At 53.9% G+C, this 21811-nt stretch overlaps 1 protein-coding gene across 1 annotated transcript in view; it reads right to left on the bottom strand.

Moving 5' to 3' along the window:
* MYH14 (myosin heavy chain 14) overlaps window positions 1-16313 on the bottom strand; it is an 86918-nt gene extending 70605 nt beyond the window's left edge. The window contains exons 1-6 of the mRNA XM_086688658.1: window positions 16251-16313; window positions 10765-11175; window positions 4988-5144; window positions 1328-1355; window positions 1096-1198; window positions 176-461 (exon numbers count right to left, since the gene is read on the bottom strand). Of these exons, the coding sequence (XP_086544784.1) occupies window positions 176-461; window positions 1096-1198; window positions 1328-1355; window positions 4988-5144; window positions 10765-11172 (982 nt within the window). The 5' untranslated portion in view covers window positions 11173-11175; window positions 16251-16313. The remainder of the gene's footprint in view (window positions 1-175; window positions 462-1095; window positions 1199-1327; window positions 1356-4987; window positions 5145-10764; window positions 11176-16250) is intronic.
* Window positions 16314-21811: the final 5498 nt, after the last annotated feature.

Genomic DNA, 21811 nt, shown 5'->3' with positions numbered 1-21811 from the left:
AATTTTTTTAATAAATAAATAAATAAATAATAAGAATTTTTTTAAAAAAGAAAAAAAGATCTGTACTATCAATATGACGTGCTTCAAACTCTGGCACATAGTAGGCAATCAAGAGGCGGTAGGTCCCTTCTACCATTCAGGTCTGACTCTGAACATTCGAAAGAATTCTGACATCAACAAGCTGCGTGGGCCATGGTAGGGCCACACCACACAGTAGCATGGAACCCGGTGTGCGCCCCACAACAGCAGTGGGGAGCCCCGCATGTACACAGTGGGGCTGCATTAAGTGACGGCACACGGCCCGGCACGCACACAGAAACAGGAGCACGGCTCCCCGGTGGCCGGCGATGCCCTGGACCTGTCTGCCGGGAGGACGTGGGTGGGGCTGACCCGGGGGGCAGGGCACGAGGGCAGGACTTGAGGCGACTCCGGCTACTCACATAAGACACGGTGATGGCAGCCTGAGGAAGCCACGGGACACGAGACACGGACCAGGACACAGACCGGGACGCGGCACATGGAACGTGGACAGACACACAGGTGAACCGGAGGTCCCGGGTGGCGGGCAGGGTGGGGACAGATGTGAGGGGCTGCGAAACTGGGCACGTGGGGTTGGGTGGCCCGGGTTCGAATCCTCTCCAGCCCCTTCCTGGGAGCGTGACCTCCGACAACCAAGGCACCCCAGCCTTGCCCTCGGTTCCTCCTCTTTCACTCAGGAAAACGACACCCACTCACTGGAGCGTTGGGTTAACGTTAAGAAGGGAGACGGGCACTACGTAGACGCTCCCTGCTGAAGTACACTGAGGACTGCAGGTGCTCAGATCAGGCCCGACACGCAGTAGGTGCTCAAGACCGTCAGCGCCTACCACGTGCTGGGTGCCGCTCCAAGGGCTAAGGGGGGGGTCAAGAACCGGCCCTCGAATTTCCGTTTCCAGGCACACAGCAGGCGCGCAGGCAGCACGGGCAGCCGGATGAAGGCTCACAGCTGTGGCCCTCCACACGGGAGGCAGGGGATCATGGGGAAAGCAGAGCCTGGGATGGAGGAGGCACTGCTGGTGGCAGGGTCCAGAGCGGGTCCCAAGGCAGGTAACTCACCGGTACGCCTGGCTCCTTCCTGCCCTTTGGGGACGATGCCACGTGGGCGAGGTACTGGATGACCTTCTTGGTGTTTTCTGTCTTCCCAGCCCCGGACTCCCCACTATGGGGGAGAACACAAGGGGGAAGCAAAAGGGTGGACCGTGGTGCCGGGTAAGACCTGCCCATTCCAAGCAGAGCCACACCCAGCCAGGACCCTGCCTCCTCCAGGAAGTCCTCCAGGATTACTCACGTGCAGAGAATGGACTGATCTTCACGATCTGGAAGAGATAGAGGGGGACAGGTCACCTGGAGGGTCTCTCTAGTGAGACTTTGGTCCCTTATACCAAACCCTTTTCAAAGAGGGTAAGGAAGCCTTTTGCCCCCAAAAAGGGTTTAAAAAAATTTTTTTTTAACGTTTATTTATTTTTGAGAGAGAGAGAGAGAGAGAGCGCGCGCAAGCAGGGGAGGGGCAGGGAGAGAGGGAGACACAGAATCCGAAGCAGGCTCCGGGCTCTGAGCCGTCAGCCCAGAGCCCGACGTGGGGCTCGAACCCAGGGACTGCGAGATCATGACCTGAGTGGAAGCCGGATGCCCAACCAACTCAGCCACCCAGGCGCCCCGCCCCCAAGAAGGGCTTTTGGTGTGTGACACTCCTGGATTCTAATACCCCACCCCAACTCAGCCTCTTGCCTGCTATGTGATGCTGGCAAAGTAGCTATCCCTCTCTCAGCCTGTTTCCTGACCTATAAAAGGGAGCCAACGAACTCCAACCGGAAAGAATGTCATTCCTTCAACAAACTTCAATTTGAGCCCCTGCGTGTGCCTTTGATATCCAACAGGCCACAACACAGCAGCGACTCCCCCAGCGCTCACCCTGCACCTGACACAGCTCTTCAAGGAACGTGCACTGACTACCTACTGAGTGCCAGCCGCCTACGACAGTGGGAACTGGCAAGGTCCCTGCCCCCTCACAGAGCTTCTGCTTGAGTGGGGACAAGAAGCACATAAAGTAAAACCGAAGGTGATTTGACTGGTTAGTAATACCCACAGACATCCTTGATTGTCACAACCGGGAATCCTGTCAAGCACCCTACAATGCGTGAGACGCCCCTATGTAAGGAATCACCCAGCCCCAAATGCCAATAGGGTGAGGAATAAGAAACCCTGGTGCAAAGAAGTGACTGAGGGGTAGAGAGCCAGGAAGGCTTCCCCGAAGAGGTGGTGTTTCAGCTCAGCCCTACAGGACGAGGAAGTAGGGCAAGAGCATTCCAGGCAGAGGACGCAGCCAGTGCAAAGGCCCTGTGGTGGGACCAAGCTGGAGATGTCTGAGAGACAGAAAGGAGGCCAGTGAGGCCAGGGGACAGGACAGAGCTGGAGATAGGTGCAGAGGGGTTTGGAGGCCATGGTTAAAGGCTCTGAATGGGGGGTGGCGCCTGGGTGGCTCAGTCAGTTAGGCATCCGACTCTTGGGTTTCAGCTCAGGTCATAATCTCACAGTTCATGAGTTTGAGCCCCACGTCAGACTCCACGCTGACAGTGTGGGGTCTGCTTGGGATTTATTCTCTCTTTCTTTCTCTCTCTCTCTCTGCCCTTCCCCTGCTCACACTCACTCCCTTTCTCAAAATAGATAAATAAACTTAAAAAAAAAAAAAAAAGATCTGGATGGTTTTTAAGCAGGACAGGAGGCCTCTACGTGGTTTTAAGCCAGAGGGAGAGCTGCATTCAGCCTGGTTTGGCAGCCATACAGACATGGGTTCAAGGTCCAGCCTCCCCTCTGCCTAGTAACTCCGAGGTGCTCTGTGCCTCAGTTTCCCCATCTCAAAGACGGGGCTCAAATCTGCCCTGACATCACAGGGCTGTAGTCAGAACTCAGAGAGAACGTCCAAAAAGTTTCTACATACTAGCTGGTATAGAGTGCTGCTTTGTGGCCTGTTTTGTGTCCAGGGCTGAGCCCTGGGGCCCGGGATCTCGCTCTCACGTCTTTGACTCTCACACACCCAGCACGAATTGTAGTTTGTTGAGTGAACCACGTTCTGTTCAGCTGAGGTTTATCGTCTCCATTTTACAGGTGAGGAAACTGAGATTCAGAGACAGGGAGCCACTCTGCCAGGGTCACACAGCAAGCAAGGGGCTGGCATCGGAACCCAGGCAGGTCACACGTTAACACCCACAGCACCCAGCCCAGGAGGAGGATGCGACACACAGCGTGACCTACAGGGAGGCGGAGGTTGGGGGCCTTCAGTTCAAGTCCCATCCCAGACACCCACCCACCACTGGACTGTAGGCAATGACCGCACCGCTCTGTGCCTCAGTTTCCCCATCTGGAAAGCAGGGATAATGAGCACACCTACGTCATGGGGTTGCTGTGAGATTTAAACGTGTTAATTCACGAAAGGTGCCTAGCACAGAGTAGCCACTCACCCTTACTTTATTGTACGTTGATTTATTCCCGAGACGTAATAACTAATATGTAATAAAGGCTAAAAATTATTTTAAAAGAAACGTAGAACAAATTAGGTGACATAACGAAAGGCAATCAGCGCTCCCGATGATTACCTAGAAATTTATAATGTGAATACAAGAACATCGCATACGGATGCATTCTATCGCATAATGCAGGCATGTGATATATCGGATATTACACCAGTGGATCTCAAACTCCAGCATCAGGATCCCCAGAAGGAGCCCAGGAATCTTGTGCCAACACTGACCGCTGAGCCTCACCCCGAGAGTTTCTCTGACTTAGCAGGTCTGGAGTGGGGCCCAAGTTGGCAGGTCTGACAAGTGCCCAGGTGATGCTGATGCTGGTGGTGAGGGCACCACACTCCGAGAACCACTGCGTTATATAATATAAATGCGTTATTATAACACACGATAGAACGATGGCATGTAATAAATGATATAAGATACACAAGTGATATAAGGATGTAAATGATGTAAGTATATAGGTACCATATAAATATCCTGCTGCATACTATTATACGTCAGTAAGACGTACATTTTAAAATAGTGAATGTGCTTTATATAAACCAGATAGTTATTCAAATAAACTTACAATAAATACATAATGGTTACATTACGTATAAGACACGTGAATTATGTAATTTTGCCTGGACATCTTTTTTTTTTCATTTTCAAAAATATTTTCTAGGGGCGCCTGGGTGGCTCAGTCGGTTGGGCGTCCGACTTCGGCTCAGGTCACGATCTCGCGGTCCGTGAGTTCGAGCCCCGCGTCGGGCTCTGGGCTGATGGCTCGGAACCTGGAGCCTGCCTCAGATTCCGTATCCTCCTCTCTCTCTACCCCTCCCCTGCTCGTGCTTTCTCTCGCTCTCTCAAAAATAAATAAACCATTAAAAATTTTTTAAAAATTTTGTAAATGTCTTACTTACTTTTGAAAGAGAGAGAGACAGAGCATAAGCAGGGGAGGGACAGAGAGAGAGGGGGAGACACAGGATCCGAAGCAGGCTCAGAACTCGTGAACCATGAGATCATGACCTGAGCCGAAGTCAGACGCTTAACCGAGTCACCCCTGTGTCCCTGCCTGGACATCTTTGTGCAACCTGACCAGCTGTACACAGCAACCCCATGTTGCCCATCATCTATGGGACTGACATTAATTCCATGGCAACGCAGATCATGTCCACGACATAAGTGTTGAATGAATGAACACCAAGAACCACTGTCTCAAGAGGAAATGTTGCAGAGGCCTGGGTGAGCGAACACAGAGACAAATAAAAAGGGGGCCTGTCTGGTAGGACCAGAACTTGCCCGCTGAGCCCTCCATTTGTGTTTCCTCCTGCCCCACAAAGAAGCCTCACAGAGTCTGAAATTCTTAACCTGTCATCTTATTCTGACCCCCAGACCAGCCCCCCTTGGAAAGACATGACCAGCAGTCCCAGCCCCACACTCACCCTGGAGCATGCTTCGGTAGGCCCCCTCTGTCACCGCATACACGTGGGGTGGTACTTCATGGCGCTTCTTGCCCCGGTACATCTCCACAATGGCCTCCGTATAGATGGGAAGTTGCTTGTATGGATTGATGACCACACAGAAAAGGCCAGAGTACGTCTGCAATGGGCAAGAAAGGAGAGGGCTTCAGCTGCCTGCCTGAGGCCCAGAGGGCAGCACGGGACTGCCATGTGCGGTTGGGCACGTTGTGCACTGCACGAGGATATCCATCAGAGGGGTTGCCATTCACACCAGGAGAACGTAGATTCGAACTTTTGTTACAAAGACTTTCAGGCTGATGGCAGAAGAGGATCTTTCCAAATGGCACAAAAGTGCTGTATGGATGATTCACCGTGAGAGAGAGTGTGGCCTTTACAGCCAGCCAGACTTGGCTCACAGCCCATCACCACCTGGACGCACACACACAGAAAGCGACCACGTGCCAGCTCATGTGCACCACCCTATATAATGGCGGGAGACTGAAAACGACCTGCCTTCATGTTCTTTTTTTTTTTTTTTTAACTAACTTATTTAAGTCATCTCTACCCCCAACTTGGGGCTCACACCCATGATCCCGAGATCAAGAGCTGCAGGTGCGTCCAGCTGACCCAGCATGCATGTTCTTTCAATGGATTCCTAGGATGCTCTCGGTGTACAGATGGAGAATTCTCTCCAAAACATTATCGAATAAAGAAAACAAGGTGAGCGCTGTTTGCACTGAAAGAGGCAAAAGAGGAATAATTTGGATGTCTTTGTGCGCACGGGCATAAAACAGCCTCAGAAGCCATCACGGTCTCTGCAGCTGAAACAGGACAGGGACAAGTCTGCGGTTTCTACTGAAAACAGACTCACAGGGCCTCGTACGCGACAGCCTTTGAGGTACACTCCCATCGGGGTTGGGAAATGCTAAGCGTCAGGTTTCAAGGTGCGTGGAAATAAAGCTGCGATTTTTCTTGCGTCCAAGTTTACGGACGCCCCGAATTCGTCGTCACAACCGTGGGGGCCTGGGGTTCAGGGCCCCGTTAACGGGTTAAGAGCTTTTCCAGCTCACACAGAGCATCTGGTAGACGGGAGGCACTGAGGGCACAGAGAGGCGACAGGATGGCCAGAGAGCTGCCTGGCCACCTAGCTAGACCGACCCAGAGAGCTAGCCGGCGAAGCTAGCCCGAGTTGCCCACAAAATTAGCCAGACAGTTAGCTGCTCGGGGACCCGGCTAGTTAACTATTAAGCTGCTCGGCTACTCAGCCAGCTAGCCAGCTCCTTAGCTGGCCGGCACAAGGACTGCTTTAAGCTCAGACAGCTCGAGCTTCTCAGGGTGTGGCCACCACAGGCTGGCCCAGCTCCCCGGTGCCAACCTTTTAATGGTGGGAGGGTGGGTGGCCTGGCCAGGAGCGGAACAACCGGTTTGCTGGGTGTCTGCCCTCCCTGCCTTGAGCTACCCTGTTCGCAGCAGAGGGCGGGGCGGCCGGACCACATTCCCTGGGAGGGTATCTCATGGCTCCTGGCGCCCCGGCCCCCACTCCCGGCTGGCAGAGGAACCCCCTCCCCACGCCACCCATCGGCTCACCGCAGCCCCCTCCTGCCAGCCACACCTCGTTGCCCGGGCGACACCCCTCCACCCCGTGGCAACCCAAGTTGTCTGCCAAGGCCAGGGAGCAAAGGGCAGAGGCTGGGGCATGCAGAGCTGGGGACGCCGGGCAGAAGGGTCTGGAGCCCCGCGGCCCCAGCCCTAGGGGCTCTGAAGCGGACCAGCCCAGCAACTCTCCCCCCGCCCCCCTCTCTCCCCAGTCTCGGTCTCCTCCCCACCTCATTACAGAGGCTGTGGGGATTAAGGGAGATAATGAATAAAAACCAGCTGGCCCAAGGCGGGGCCCATAAAAGGCACTCCCAGTGCAGGTCCGAGACTCTCATGTTACCCATCCCGCCTGGGAGCTCGGAGCTCAGAGCTCGCTCAGACTTCGGAAGCCGAGTCATCCCGGGTTTCCAGCTGCGTGTGGCTGGCACATCAGAGGGATTTGCCCTCTCTGAGCCTCAGTCCCCAGGCCTGGGAAATGGGGCTTTTAACCCTCACCACCTAGAACGATTCTTGTTTTTATTGTCTAATGGTTATTTATTTATTTTGAGAGAGAGAGAGAGAGAGAGCGCGCGAGTGTGCTTGTGCGCACGCCAGTGGGGGAGGGGCAGGGAGAAAGAGAGACAGACAGACACGGGGAGAATCGCAAGCAGCCTCTGATGCAGGGCTCGAACTCACGAACCGTGAGATCGTGACCTGAGCCGAAACCAAGAGTCAGACGCTTAACCGACTGAGCCACGGGGGCGCCCCCACCACCTAGAAAGATTCGGAGTGAACCGCCTCGGTGCCTCAAGGAGCAGGGAGCACAGCGTGTGCTCCCCACACACGGGTTCCCTTCCCGCCCGAAGCATCCCAGCAAAGGGACTGAGACCCTCAGCGACTCAAAGCCAAATAACGTTATTAGTGGCCGAAACCGGGTTTCTGGCGCCCCGGACACCTCACTCTCCACCGAGCGACACCGCCTTCCCCATCACCGGTCAGCCGCTAAGCAAATATTTACAAAGCGGGGGCCCGAAGGCAGGACGAAGGCAGGACAGGTGCAGCCCGATGACACCTCTAGCATCTTCTGGCTGGCGCCCTGAGCAAGCGCCTGGAGCTTTCTGGGTCTCACTTTCTCATCACACGAGGACAGGAACAGCACTATCCACATACGGCTGCTGGGAACCATCCACAGGTTCACGTTGCACGAGTGGGGCACAGCAAGGGCCCGGGCGCCCTGCGCGGGCGCAATACGTTAGCTGCTAACTACTGCCGGGCCAACGGCCTCTCCTCTCCAAGATGTGGGAATAGTTGCTAATTCCTACCTTGCAGCCCTGGGCAAGGGGGCCGGGGGGCGGGTCAGCAAGATCACATCAGAAAGTTTAGAACAGGGAAAGCAGGCACTCACTAAGTGCTAATGATTATTATTAAGGCCCAATTAGCTTCCTGTCTGGTCTTCTGGAATCTTCCATGTCACTTCCATTTGTGAGATCCAGAGCAGAGTCTCTTTCCCAGGGCTTGCGAGAGCAAGGGAGGACTCAGCAGGGGCCAGTGCGGCCTGGAGAAGGTGCCAACGCCATCCAGGGTCAGACAGCCCTCAATTCAAAGCCTGTGCCCGTCACCACAAGTGGAGCGGCCTGAGCCGGCCACCGGCTCTCACAGCCTCGGTTCCCTCCTTCCTAAACGAGAGTCTGACTTCATAAAAATACTCTGATCTTGGGGTGCCTGGGTGGCTCGGTCGGTTAAGCATCCAACTTCAGCTCAGGTCATGATCTCACGGTCCGTGGGTTCAAGCCCCACGTTGGGCTCTGTGCCGGCAGCTCAGAGCCTGGAGCCTGCTTCGGATTCTGTGTCTCCCTCTCTCTGACCCTCCCCCATTCATGCTCTGTCTCCCTCTGTCTCAAAAATAAATAAACATTGGGGGCGCCTGGGTGGCGCAGTCAGTTAAGCGTCTGACTTCAGCCAGGTCACGATCTCGCGGTCCGTGAGTTCGAGCCCCGCGTCGGGCTCTGGGCTGATGGCTCAGAGCCTGGAGCCTGTTTCCGATTCTGTGTCTCCCTCTCTCTCTGCCCCTCCCCCGTTCATGCTCTGTCTCTCTCTGTCCCAAAAATAAATAAACGTTGAAAAAAAAATAAATAAATAAATAAACATTAAAAAAAATTAAAAAAAAACCAAACACCTCTGATCTTGTGCTTTGTGACCTTTAACAGGGTGGATATTGGGGCCTCTTTATTTATTTACAATATATAATATCTATACTAAATATATATTATAATATTATAGTATAATATTTATATATAAATATTAATGTTTATAATATTTTGATATATGTCACTCCTGATGTCAATGTCCTTTTATCACTCTCCTTGAAGTTTTGTTTTTGGGGGCATCTGGATGGCTCAGTCGGTTGAGTGTCCAACTTCAGATCAGGTCATGATCTCACGGTTCGTGGGTTTGAGCCCCACGTCGGGCTCTGTGCTGACAGCTCAGAGCCTAGAACCTGCATCAGATTCTGGGTCTCCCTCTCTCTCTGCCCCTCCCCTGCTGGCGCTTTGTCTCTGTCCTTAAAAATAAATAAATGTAAAAAAAAAAAATTAAAAAAAGTTTTGTTGTTGTTTTTAATATAAAACCAGCACTGTCCCTTTCGAGGGGTTAGCTAGGAATTTAATGATTTTTCTTGGGGGGTAGGGCACCAAGGCGGTGAGACCACAGTCCTGTAAGCGGATGTTTGGAACACCACTCTGGGGCCAGCCGCCTGGGTTCAAATCCCGACCTGACTCCTTCCTATCTAGGTGACCCAGGGCCCAAGTCACTTGACATTCCTGAACATCAGGTGACAGCAACAGTCCCCCACCCAGGGGTGCGCTGATAACCCAGTCAGCACTTAGAACGGCACTTGGCACATGGTAAATGCTCAGTAAATATTTGCTAGCCACCAGTATTATTATTTTTCGTTATTATTGTCGACATTCTTTGTCAATCTCTTTAATCCCGTTTGCTCTAATAACGCTCTGACCGCCCATTAGAACCACCCTGGAAGCTTATTAAAGAGACCAACGGCCTTGTCACAGCCCCAGAAAGGCTGATTTACATGGGGGATGGGGCTCAGGTGCTGTATTTTCAAAAAATTCCCCACGTGATTCTAAGGCAAAGACAGGCTTAAGAAGCACTGCCTTACTCCTATCTGCTGTGAAGACAAAACCATGGGAGGTAGGAAATGCTCCATAGTCAACCTCACTATCATCAACACCATTTGTATCTTTTTTCCTCAAGTTTATTTATTTATTCCTGAGAGAGAGAGAGAGAGAGAGAGAGAGAGAGAGAGAGAGAGACAGCGCAAGCAGGGGAGGGGCAGAGAGAGAGAGAATCCCAAGTAGGCTCTGTGCTGTTCGCACAGAGCCCCATGTGGGACGTGAACTCACGAACTGTGAGGTCATGACCTGAGCTAAAACCAAGTCGGATGCTTAACCGACTGAGCCACCCAGACGCCCTCATATTATCTTTATCTTAAGAGGCACCAGAGCAAAGGGATGGAGCCTGGAGCCAGACTACCCAGGTCTGCCATGTCTAACTGGGTGACCTTGGTCAAGGGACTTGACCTTTCTGTGCCTCAGTGTGTGTTTGTTTTTTCATCTGTACAACGGGGACAACATGCTTTATAATTGTGAAAGTGTACGGAGACAATGTACGTAAGAGTGCCTAGTACATGCTTAACAAATGTCAGCTTTTACTGTTATTAAATCTCTCCGGGGCCTCAGTTTCCTATTAGATAAAAGGGGCTTAATAATACCCTCTCCTCTGTGCGAAGTGAGAGGGAGTGAATTAACACATGGAAGGCGGTTAGCGCAGAGCCTGACCTGCCGGTTTCCATACGCGGGGGTTGTTATCCATTATTATTACAGACCCACATCCCTTTCTCAAAATCCTCTGGATGTGTTATATTTGCGAAATCGGAATTTTTTTTTACACTTGAGGAAAACAGTAAAGTGCGGGGCATGTACTGTAAAATATTCCGGGCCACCCCCAACGGGGTCGGAGGCAGTTCCGCTGGTCCAGTAAACTGGAATTTGGCAACCGCGCGGGATGCGCACTAGAAATCGCCCAGCGTCGGTCGAGTCCAGTCGGGTGCTGACACCCAGCTCCTCCGCACCCCCCCAGCACCGCCCTCCCCGCAGGAGGCCACTCACGTAGATGAGGCCCGAGTAGTATCGCTCCCGGAGGTTGTGCAGCACCGAGGCCTCGTTGAGACACGTGAGCTCGGCCATGTCCTCTGCCTTGCTGAACTTGGGCGGGTTCATGCGCTGGATCTGGTCCCGCGGCAGCCGCAGCCGCCGCCCGCTCTCCGCCAGCTCCACCTCCGCCTCCTCCTCGCCCTCGTCCCGCAGCGCCGCCGCCTCGAACCCGTGCAGCTCCGAAGGCACCCACACCAGGCGCCGCGCCGTCCACTCCACCTGCGGCGAGGTGCCCGCGCCCCCGGGCCCGCCACCCACGCCCGGCCCACGGGGCGTGAACAGGTACGGCTGGGCGGCCTCTGGCACGGGGCTGGGCCTGGGGGCCGCCTTCCGCCCAGGCACGGACAAGGTCACCGCGGCCATGGTCTGCAGGGGAGAGAAGAGAGTGGAGTCAGGTGGGGCTCCATCCCCAGCCCGGGCCGCCCCCGCCCCCAGGCCGTCCCCACTGCCTTTCTTCGCCGGACTTCTTTTTACACATCTGCAAAATGGGCCCACAGATCTCCTTTACTAATTCCATTCATTCATTTAATAATTATCTAACAAGCCTGGCTGAGCCAGGCACCATTCAAAGCCTTAGCAAAGGATTCTGCCCACATTAATAACGCCTCTACCTTCCGGCCCTGTGCTGTCTGTCCAGTATGGGAGCCACTGGGCTCGCCTCCTGGGCACTTAAAATGGAGAATCCAAACTGAGATAGGGTCCTAAGTATAAGACGCAGGGCGGATTTCCAAGACGTGGTACCACAAAATAATCGTTAGTATTTTTTATATTTGATGACTGCTATACTGCAATGATAATTATTTTGAATACACTCGGTTAAATAAATACATCATTAATGTCACTTGTTCCTTTTGAGGGTTTCCTCAAAAACTCAAAAGGCTTTTTTGTTTTTAGAGAAAAAGAGAGAGTGCGCAGGGGAGAGAAAGGGAGAGAGAATCTTACGCAGGCTTCATGCCCAGCGCAGAGCCTGATGCGGGGCTCGATCCCACAACCCTGGGATGATGACCTGAGCTGAAATCAAGAGTCAGACACTCAATCGACTGAGCCACCCAGGTGACCCCCAGTTGGTGTGGGTTTTTTTTTTTTTTCATTTTTAATGTGGCAACTAGAAAATACTAAATTACATATTTGGCCTGTATTATATTTCTATTGGATAGGGCTGCTCTAATCCCAGGAGGCAGATAAAAAGATAAATAAGTAAATTATATAGTATGTTAAATGTGATAAGTGTCAAGGAGAAAAATAAAGCAGGAAACAGGAGATGTGAGGATTGAGGGGTGCTGCAGTTTTAATTGCCCAGGGAAGGCTTCTCTGATGTGGTATTTGAATAAAGACCTGAGGGAGATGAAGGGATGAGCCATGGGAATGTCAAGAGGTAAAGCATTCCAGGCTGGGAGAAGAGCCAGTGCAAAGGCCCTGAGGTAGGAGTGTGCCTATGTGTCTATGGCATTGTAAGAAGCCAGTGTGGCTGGAGCTGAGTAAACAGGAGGGAGAAGGTAGTAGGGGAGGTAACAAGGGGGACCAAGAGGGCCAGACCGGGTGATGATGAGGACATCAACCTCTTAGGTGTAAGCCCTAGGAAAGTGTCAATCTGATTTCTGTCACGCAGGTTCCCCAACCACCTATGGTCTACCCCACAACTGCAGAACAGACTCAAATCTCATGCTTTAGTAATCCGTGCCCTGCTTCCTGGCAAACCGGCTTCCTTTTCTTTAGGATGGGGAGAGAGGCCCCATTCACTCACTTCTCCATTCACTCAACATTCCCTGAGGCTGTCTGGGGACCCAGAGATGCTTCCCATGGGGCCCTGCCTTAAGGAGCTTCTGCAGCCAGTGTGAGCCATGAGCCGATGAGCCGTGGTGGAGACACTGGGTGAGCCAGAACGTGCTAGACCCCTCCCTGCCCTCAACGGGCACACAGATCAGCGGTGAATAGACCACAGCAATTCCAGGGCGGTCTAAGCACCAGTCGGGAAAAACACCTTCCCTGTCCCTGAAGACGTCTGCCTCTTCTCTTCCGCCACCTCAAACGCCCGCATCACTGCCCCGCCACTCCAGTCACCGGAATTCGGGAGCATTTGTCTCCCCATTTCAGTGTTTCTGCCTCTGCCCATCAGGCCCCCCACCTCCAACATTCCCCTGGAGAAGTCCCTCCAAACGGCCAATTCCTTTTTTTTTTTTTTTTTTTTGAGAGAGAGGAAGATTGCAAGAGTGGGGAAGAGGGGCAGAGGGAGAGAGAGAATCTTAAAGCCATGCTCAGCACGGAGCTCAACACGGGACTCAATCCCACGACCCTGGGATCATGACCTGAGCCCAAATCAGGAGTCGGACGCTCCACCAACTGAGCCATCTGGGCGCCCCATCACCCGGACCCCCCCCCCCCACACACACACACACACTCCTCGGGCCTGATGCTCTCAGGCCTCAAACCAAGGGTCCCCACAGTCAAGCAGCGGGGTTCTACCACACTCCACGCCACAGACCCCCCAATTGCCAAGGCTAATCCCGGGCCTCCGGTGAGGCCCTGATCCACCCAGAGCCAAGTCCCATCCCTGGGACTTTGCCCCTACCCTCACCCTACCCCACCCACCCACTGCTCCCTCCCATCTGCGACCTTTGACCAGGAAAGGTTTGGGAGTTTTTGTAATCCTCCAGTCCTAGGCCTCCCCTCCCTACAGCCAGGAGTCTGGGCCCCCAGTCCCTCCTCCCTGGGACCCATGAGCCCGGGGGCCCCTCACCTCACTGCAGCCAGGCTAGAGGTGAGGATGATGGGACATCCAAATTCTGAGCCCCGACAACAGCCCCGGTGAGGAATGCCGGCAGGCCTTGGCTCGGAATGGCCGAGCCCCTCCGGCAGCCCCGCCCTCGTGAGCCGGCAGGAACACCTTTGCCAGGGCTCATTACTGTCACCAAGGCAGGTGCTTTCACCTGCCCTGGGAGGGGCAAAGGCTGCTGGGCTGGAAAAGGAAAAGGAGCCAGGTATCCGCCCCTGGGGCAGGGGCTGGGCCCTTGGCATCCAGCCCTCTGACCTCAGCCTAGTGATAGTTTTGGAGTACCCTCATTGCCAGACCCGGAAATCCGGGCCCCCAGCCCTCCTCCCTCAGACCCAGGGGTCCGGGCCCCCAGCCCCCTCCTCCCTCAGACCCAGGGGTCCGGGCCCCCAGCCCCCTCCTCCCTCAGACCCAGGGGTCCGGACTCCCAGCCCCCTCCTCCCACAGACCCAGGAGTCTGGGCCCCAGCAGCTCCCCCCTCAGACCCAGGAATCCGAGCCCCCAGGCCCCTCCTTCCTTAAGACTAGGAGTCCAGGTCCCCAGACTCAGTGCTCCTGGCCCCAGTGCCTTTCTCCCTCAAGATCTAGGAGTCCAGTTCCCAGTGCTGTCCTCACTCAGACCCGGGATTCCTGGCCCCCAACTCCCCTCCTCTGATCCAGGAATCCGAGCGCCCAACCCCCATTTCCCCGAGACCCAAGCGCCCTTGTGGCCGCCCCTTCAACCCCCGGGTCCTCTGGGCTACCTGGGGCCGCCGGCCGGTGCGGGGCCGGTGCGGGAATCAGGAAGATGGGGAGGGGGCACGGGAATCCCCAGGCCGCTTGAGCTCTCAGGTGCAACTACCTCCGCGGTCCAGCGCGGGGCGGGGCCACGTCGCGTCACCGGGAGGGAGCCCGGCTCTGATGTCACCCAGCACCTGCCCGGCTGGGAAGGGGGCGGGTCCTGGAGCTGCAGGGCCTTTCACGGGGGGGGGGGGGGGGGGGGCGATGGGCGGGGGGAGGTGGGAGGGAAGAGGAGGCGGAGATGAGATTGTTGCCAGGTGGGCGGCGGCGGCCGCGGCGGCGGCACCATGCGCCCCTCCTCCTCCTCCTGGCCGGCAAAAGTCAAGGGCCGGTGGGGCGGAGAAGCCTCCGCGGTTCGAATCCCGCTCAAGCTACCTGGACCTCGGCTTTCCTCTCTGTGAATTGTGGCCAATGAAATAAGATGATGTGGGAGAAAATGCCCCCGGCCCAGTGTTTAATCAAGCAGTGCCTCACGACAACATTTAATCTTTCTGAGCCTCAGTTTCCCCAACCCCGGACAACACAATCCACAGAGAGGACTAGGTGTATCGAAGAAGACCACGGTGTTACTCCGGCCTCCGGAGCTCCTTTCTTCTCGTGGGCGAAAGGAGGACTCAATAGTGGTAAGCGCATCTACTCTGCGCCGGTGTTCTTCTGCTCTCAGAACATCTCTCCGAGTTTTAATTCATAGAATGATCTCAAAAACCAATACGATAGGGGGGCGCCTGGGTGGCTCAGTCGGTTAAGCGTCTCACTTTGGCTCCGGTCATGCATGATCTCACGGTTTGTGAGTTCAAGCCCCGCGTTGGGCTCTATGCTGACAGCTTGGAGCCTGGAACCTGCTTCGGATTCTGTGCCTCCCTTTCTCTCTGCCCCTCCCCCACTTGCACTGTCTCTCTCTAAATAAATAAATAAATAAATAAATAAATAAATAAATAAATAAATAAATAACATTTTAAAAATTAAAAAAAAAAATACAATAGGGACGCTCAGGATCCTCATTTGTCCCATGGGGAAATCGAGGCACGGAGAAGGGAAGTAACGCGAGAAAGGTCACACAGTCACACAGAGGGAGAGTTGGGACTCAAGCTCACCCGTTTTCTTTGTTTCTCAAGAGGGATTTGGAGAGAACGGGTAGTGGGTACTCTCAGACTTCAATGTCTTCCTCCTCGTTGGTGAAATCTCTTGAACCTGCTTCCCCATCTACGCCATAGGGACCACAGCCTCCCTTAGGGCACTACTGTGAGATTAAAAAGGTTAAGGGGCCCGGCACACAGTTGGCCTCCGAAGTGTTATTCTTAACCCTTCTCCGTGCAATCACCGCCTCTGTCCAGCTTCAGTTTTCCCTCCCTGTAAAATGGGTACAATATAACCCATCTCGAGTTACTATAATTTTTTAGTTGTAAAAAATAAAAGCGCCCAAGTACATCATAAGTGCTCAAATATGTCTTTCCCTACCCCTCTGCCTCTGCCAGTCATGACCCCTGCCTCTGGTCCGCAGATTTTACACGTGAAAACAGAGACACTGTCATCTGGGGGCGGAGGAGTGAAGGCGATGACTCAGGCATTAGAGCGTCCAAGGTCCCTAAGCGAGCCTCAGTTTCCCCTCCTGCGGAATAGGCCTGGAGCCTCCAGCGAGGACCCAGACCCGGCCTTACACATAGTAGGAACTCGAGTTGGGGGCGGGGGGAGTGTAGACTCCCCGCCCCGCCCCCCCCACCCCCCCCTCGCCACCGTCCCGCTGCGCGCCCAAGGTGAGTGGCCGCGTCACCGCCTCTCCCCCGCCGCCCGCACCGCCTTCGGGGCCCGTATCCGAAGCCCCTAGGCTCCAGCCTCCCCGGGCCCAGCCCCGCTCCGCCGCCTCCGGCGGGCAGCGGGCCCCGGGCACTCACCGGCTTCCAGGGCCGTCCGAGGCTTCGGCCTGGGGAGAAAGAGGGGCGGGCCCGCCAGGAAAGCCCCGCCCACACGAGCGCAGCTGGGGCCAATCGGCGCCCGCTGCGACAAGCTACGGCCCCGCCCGTAGGGGACGCTCCCGCCAATCAAGAGGAGCGGCTGGCTGACCGGGCCAATCAGAAGTTGTCGGAGTGTGCCAGCCGTGGGAAAAGAAGGGAGCCGGAGTGCGGAGCCAGGCGGCGCGGTCGTGGGCAGGACCCCAGGCCTGACGGGCAGGGAAGGCGACCAATGGCGATCTGTGGGGGGCGGCTGGGGGCGGGAGGCCCAAGGGATACGGGTGAATGCGCCGCTTTGTACGCGCTGCATGAATGGGGGCCTTTGTGAGAGTTGGCGTAGGGGGGGTTGGCGGCTGGAGGCCGGAATGCCTGGGTCCCCCGGGAGCCGGCGGGCAGGAGAGACAGGAGAGAGAATTCACTGTTGTCGAATCCCCACCGCGTACCAGGCACTCTCCCAGGCTCTCACCCACCAGGGAGGTGTGGGCGATACCGTCAGGAATAATAATGATCATTTATTGAGTGTCCGATGTATGCCAGGAGCTGTGCTAAGCGCTTTACCTGCATGATCTCATTTAATCCTTACAACTACTGCTTGGAATTAAGCTCTTCATCTTCCAGATGAGGTAAACCCAAGCTTAGAAAGAGGGTGTTAATTGCCGAAAGTCGTGCAGCTGGCAAGTGGCAGAGCAAGGACTCTGATCCCGCCAAATCTGACTCCAGAACTTGTGTTCTTTTTTTTTTTAATGTGTATTTATTTTGAGAGAGACAGAGAGTGAGAGAGAAAGAATGAGTGGGAGAGGGGCAAAGAGAGAGGGAGAGAGAGAATCCCAAGCAGGCTCCCGCTATCGGCGCAGACCCGGATGCCAGGCTCGAACTCAGGAACAATAAGATCGTGAGGTGAGCGGAAACCAAGAGAGGGAGCCACCCAGACGTCCCCAGCACTTGTGTTCTTAATTAATCACCATGCTACAGCCAAATGGTGGTTAATGCTTCCCAATTTACAGATGGGAAAACTGAGGCTCACCTTGGGCAGGTGAGTTCCCAAGGTCACAAAGCAAAGGCCCGGCGAACCCACAAGGTGGAGCCCGCGACTGAAGCCAGCCTGTTGCGGGAGAGCCCTGGACCATTGGTTTTTGAGCAGTGTCCCCATTTCACAGGTGTGCACTGAGACTCCAGGAGGAGTGAGCAGCTAGGGTGGCAGCAGGGGCCTGCTCATGACCCAAGCACCAGTCGGCCTGGCTCCGCTGTTCAACAGCTGTGTGGGCTTGGCCCTGTTGCCGGCTTTTTTTTTTTTTTTTTTTTTAAGTTCCTGATTTCTGCATCTGTAAAATGGGATGATGTCTCCCTGCCTCTGCTCTTGCCCACCCCCCCCATCACACACACGCACACACACACAGACTACTGCCAATGGGATCCTGTCGAACTCTATTCAGACGGCACCCCTCCTCTGCTCAGAAACGTGTGCTTCGTGACTCCATCTCAAAGTAAAAGCCGTTCTCACCGTGGCTCACTGGGTGATGTGTTCCCTGGGGCTCTGTCTGATCTCATCTCCCTTTCCTCTCCCTGTCACTCCTCTCCGGTGGCACTGGCCTCCTGGGTGTTCCTCAATTCTATACACACTCCTTATGCGTGGTCCTGCCTCAGGGCCTTTGCATTTGCCGTGTCTTCCATCAGGAACTCTTTTCCCCCATATTCTGCATGGCTGTCTGCCTCTCCTATTGCCAGCTCTCCTCCAATGTCATCTGCTCTGGAAGGCCTGTCCTGACCATTCTATATAAACTGATCCCCCTCATCACTCTCTCCCCTGACCTTGCTTTGTTTTTCCTCGAAGCGCTGGAAGTATTTATGTGCTTATCTATTTATCATCTTGTCTCCTCACTAGAATATAGGTCCCGAGAGGGCAAGGATCTTTGTTTTGTTCAGTGCTGGATCGTCAGGGCCAGGCACACAGTAGGCACGCAGTGAGTTTCTGTTGAGTCAATAGTAACAAATCCTTGTATTATATGAATGAGTTAATGCGTGCAAAGAGCTTACCGTGGACCAGACATCAGGGAAAGGCTGAATAAACAATGATTATTATGAGAGTTGTGATCTGTTGCCCTACAAACCCTTCTGATAGCATGCAGGACAGAAACAACGCAGCTAGAGAAAGTCTACCACAAGGGAAAGAAACCAGAGAAAGGGAAAGGTTGAGAGGTAAGAGATGGGGAACACAGACACAGGAGGAGAGAGATGGAGTTGGGTTGGGGGCAGAAACAGGTGCAAGCGTCTGTCTCCCACTGCATTTGCCCAGCAAGGCGAGCCCTCGTGGGCAAGAAGCTTTGACATTGCTGTGTTCACTGACTACTCTTTGCAGACAGAGAAACTGAATTCCAGGGAGGGAAGGACTTTTCCGAGGGCCCCGAACTGATAATACAGCTCACATGTCTAAGGCCTGATTGCGTGCTGGGAATGTGCCCACCATTATCTCAGTGCATCCTCATCCGGGTCCTGTGAGGTTGGCACTGTCATTACCCCACTGCACAGGCCAGCAACATGCCTGGGGTCCCCTGGCTGCTCCCGGTGGCAGATCTGGGCTTAGATTGCAGGAGATCAGACCCCTGAGTCTGTGCGGCTAACCAAGACAGAGCTGAGACCCCTGTTACTCCGACCGAAGTGTTCTCCATGAAAGCCTCCTGCAGTGAAGATAACGGGAGCTGGGGGCGCCCAGGCGGCTCAGGCGGTCAAGCATCCGACTTCGGCTCAAGTTGTGATCTCACAGTTTGCGAGTTCAAGCCCCGCATGGGACTCAGCACTGGCAGTGTGGGGCCTGCTTGGGAATCTCACTCTCTCCTCTCTCCCTGCCTCTCCCCCACTCATGCTTGTTCTCCCTCTCTCAAAATAAATGGATAAACTTAAAAATATATATATAACACGAGCTGCTATTTACTGAGTGCCAACTGTGTGCCAGACATTGCGCCCTTTGTGTGTATTAACTCATTGGATTCTCGCAACAATTCTGTGAAATGGATACTTTTAGTATCCTCATTGGACTGATAGAAAACTAAGGCTAAAGCCCATGAAATCCCATGTCCTTGAGGGCACCAGGGAAGAGTGTGTGAACTAGGACACAACAGAAACTCAAATAGGAAAGAAGGCTCTGGCACGCCCCCGTTCTAGCCACACTCTGCCTGGTAACTGGTGATGTCATCAGTGCCGGCTAGGGTTAAATCTACTTGGCAACTGGTGATGTCATCATTCCCACCGAGGGGGAAGCAGGAGACGTCATTGCTTCTGCTCAATCTATGGGGTAACTGATGACATCGAGGACGGGTGATATTGAGCTTCCTTTTGCTGAGGGTCTTCTATGAGACGGATGACTGTGCTAAGCACTTTCATCGTTGGGGTTAGATATGTAGCACTTACTGTTTGCCAGGCACGGTGCTACCCCCTTTATGAGTCTTGAACTCCAAGGGGTAGGTACTAGTGTCACGCCCATTTTACAGATGAGGACACTGAGAGAAAGCTGCCCAAGTTTGCACAGCTAGAAAGCATCAGAGCCCAGATTTGAACCCAGGCAGTCTGGCTCCAAAGCAGGGAATGTGGATCACTACATGAAACCACGAGAGAGTGACTGAGACCCGGGAAACCAGTTCAAAGCCCTCCATCTGTCCTCTATCCCAAGTCGGCTACCGAAGGTCCTCAGGATAAAGCCCCAAACTCATTCTCTTGGCGGTCAAGGCATCTCCACCATCCACCCATCTCTTCACCCCAGGCACGGGAATCGTCCCCATTAAGTTGTGAGCCCAAAGCTGTCAGGGGCCAGGTCTGACTCCTCTGTGGGTGCAGCATAAGCTGTAATAAAGAGGGAACTCAGAAAATCGGGGTGGATTGATTATCGGGATGGATGTATCAGGGAGAAAGGAGACGGGAATGGGGGAGCATTCTGAGCCCCCAGAGGCAGAGAGGGATTCCCTCGAGCTAGCGCAGACCTCATTATTCTTAACTCCTAATGACCTTGTTATGCAGAATCTGAGGCACGGGCAGCACAGGTGTGGGATCAAAGCCATCGGGGAGCCAAGTTCATATACAAGAATAAAATGTTGGAGCTGAGAGGAGAGGAGACAGGAGAACCAGGCAGGGGCTGCTCTGTGGAAGAGATTCTGGGAGGATTCTTTTTTTTTTTTTTTTTTTTTTTAGATTTTGTGTTTAAATCTCTACAGCCAACGTGGGGCTCGAACGCACAACCCCGAGATCAAGAGTCACATGCTCTACTGACTGAGCCAGAAAAAAAAGTTAGGGGAGCAGCTCCCATGCCTGGCGGGGCTGAAGGCGTCCCAAGTCTTAACAGAGACAAAGACGGGGACAAAGAGCATGTTAAATTTCACTGCGGGTCCCGACTGGGATCCTCCCTGCGAGTTGTCTCTCTGTGGTAAAGAGCTGAATGATTCTAGTATTTTATTTTTGGTTGCCAGGCTGTTCTCTTCTCGCATGTGACTCAGGGCTGGAACTGGCTCCGAGACAAGAGCAAGCTGGCAGCCAGATAAGTGAAGGGTTCGGTTCCGTGACAGCAAATATTTATTGAGTGCCTACTACGTGTCGGGCCTGTTCTGAACAAGGGGTCAGCAAACATCTTCTGTACAGGGCCAGGCAGTAAATACTTTCAGCTCCCAGGGCCACATGGCCTCTGCTGTACAAACTCTGCTTGCCCTTGGAGCAGGTAAACAGCCATGGATTATATGTAAATTATACGTGTGGCTGTGTTTCCCTAAAACTTTGTTTCCGTAGACAGGAGGTGGGAGGGTTTGACCTGTGGGCCATAGTCTGCAGACCCCTGTTCTGGAAGCTGAAGGGGTGGAGGTTACAGAGACATAATCCCAGCCCTCACAGAACGCAGATATTCATCTACTCCTACACGCAGGTGGAGGGAAACTGCTCACACCTAAGTGAGATCCTATCCTTCCTCTGCTCGGAGTCCACCCCCGGCACCAGTCTCACTCAGTTAAAGCAAAGTCTTCATGGGGTCCCACAGGCCCCTACACCCTCTGGCCCGCTTTGTCCCCTCTCCGACCTCATTTCCTGGCGTCTCCCCACTTCTCTGCTCTAGCCGTGCTGGCCTCCTTGACGCTTCTCAAATATACCAGACTCAGCCGTGCCCCAGGACCTTTGCACATGCCATTCTCGCTACTGAAATGCTCTTCCCCTAGATAACCCTTTGACTGCCTCATCTTTTTCTAGTCTCTGTTCAGATATCACCTTTTCCATAAGGGCTTTTCTGAGCGCCTTGTCTCCTGGACTCCTGATGCCCCTCACCTGCTCACCTTTTGTTTTTGTTTTTGTTTTTGTTTTTTGAACCACAGCACTCAGCATCCTCCAACGTGCCAGTGATTTACTTATTACATTCATCATTGTCTGATACCCCCAACTGGAATGGCAGCTCCGTGCTGGTGGGAATTTTTGTCTGTCTTATCCCCTGCTGTGTTCCCAGTGCTTATAAAAGAGCCTGGCACACAGTAGATACTCCA

This window comes from Puma concolor, chromosome E2 (assembly GCF_028749965.1).
Source record: "Puma concolor isolate L17-30 chromosome E2, mPumCon1.1.hap2, whole genome shotgun sequence".
In the NCBI taxonomy this organism is placed as follows: Eukaryota; Metazoa; Chordata; class Mammalia; order Carnivora; family Felidae; genus Puma; species Puma concolor.
The sequence above is the reverse complement of the archived record's forward strand: the minus strand, read 5'-3'. Positions and strand labels throughout refer to the sequence as shown.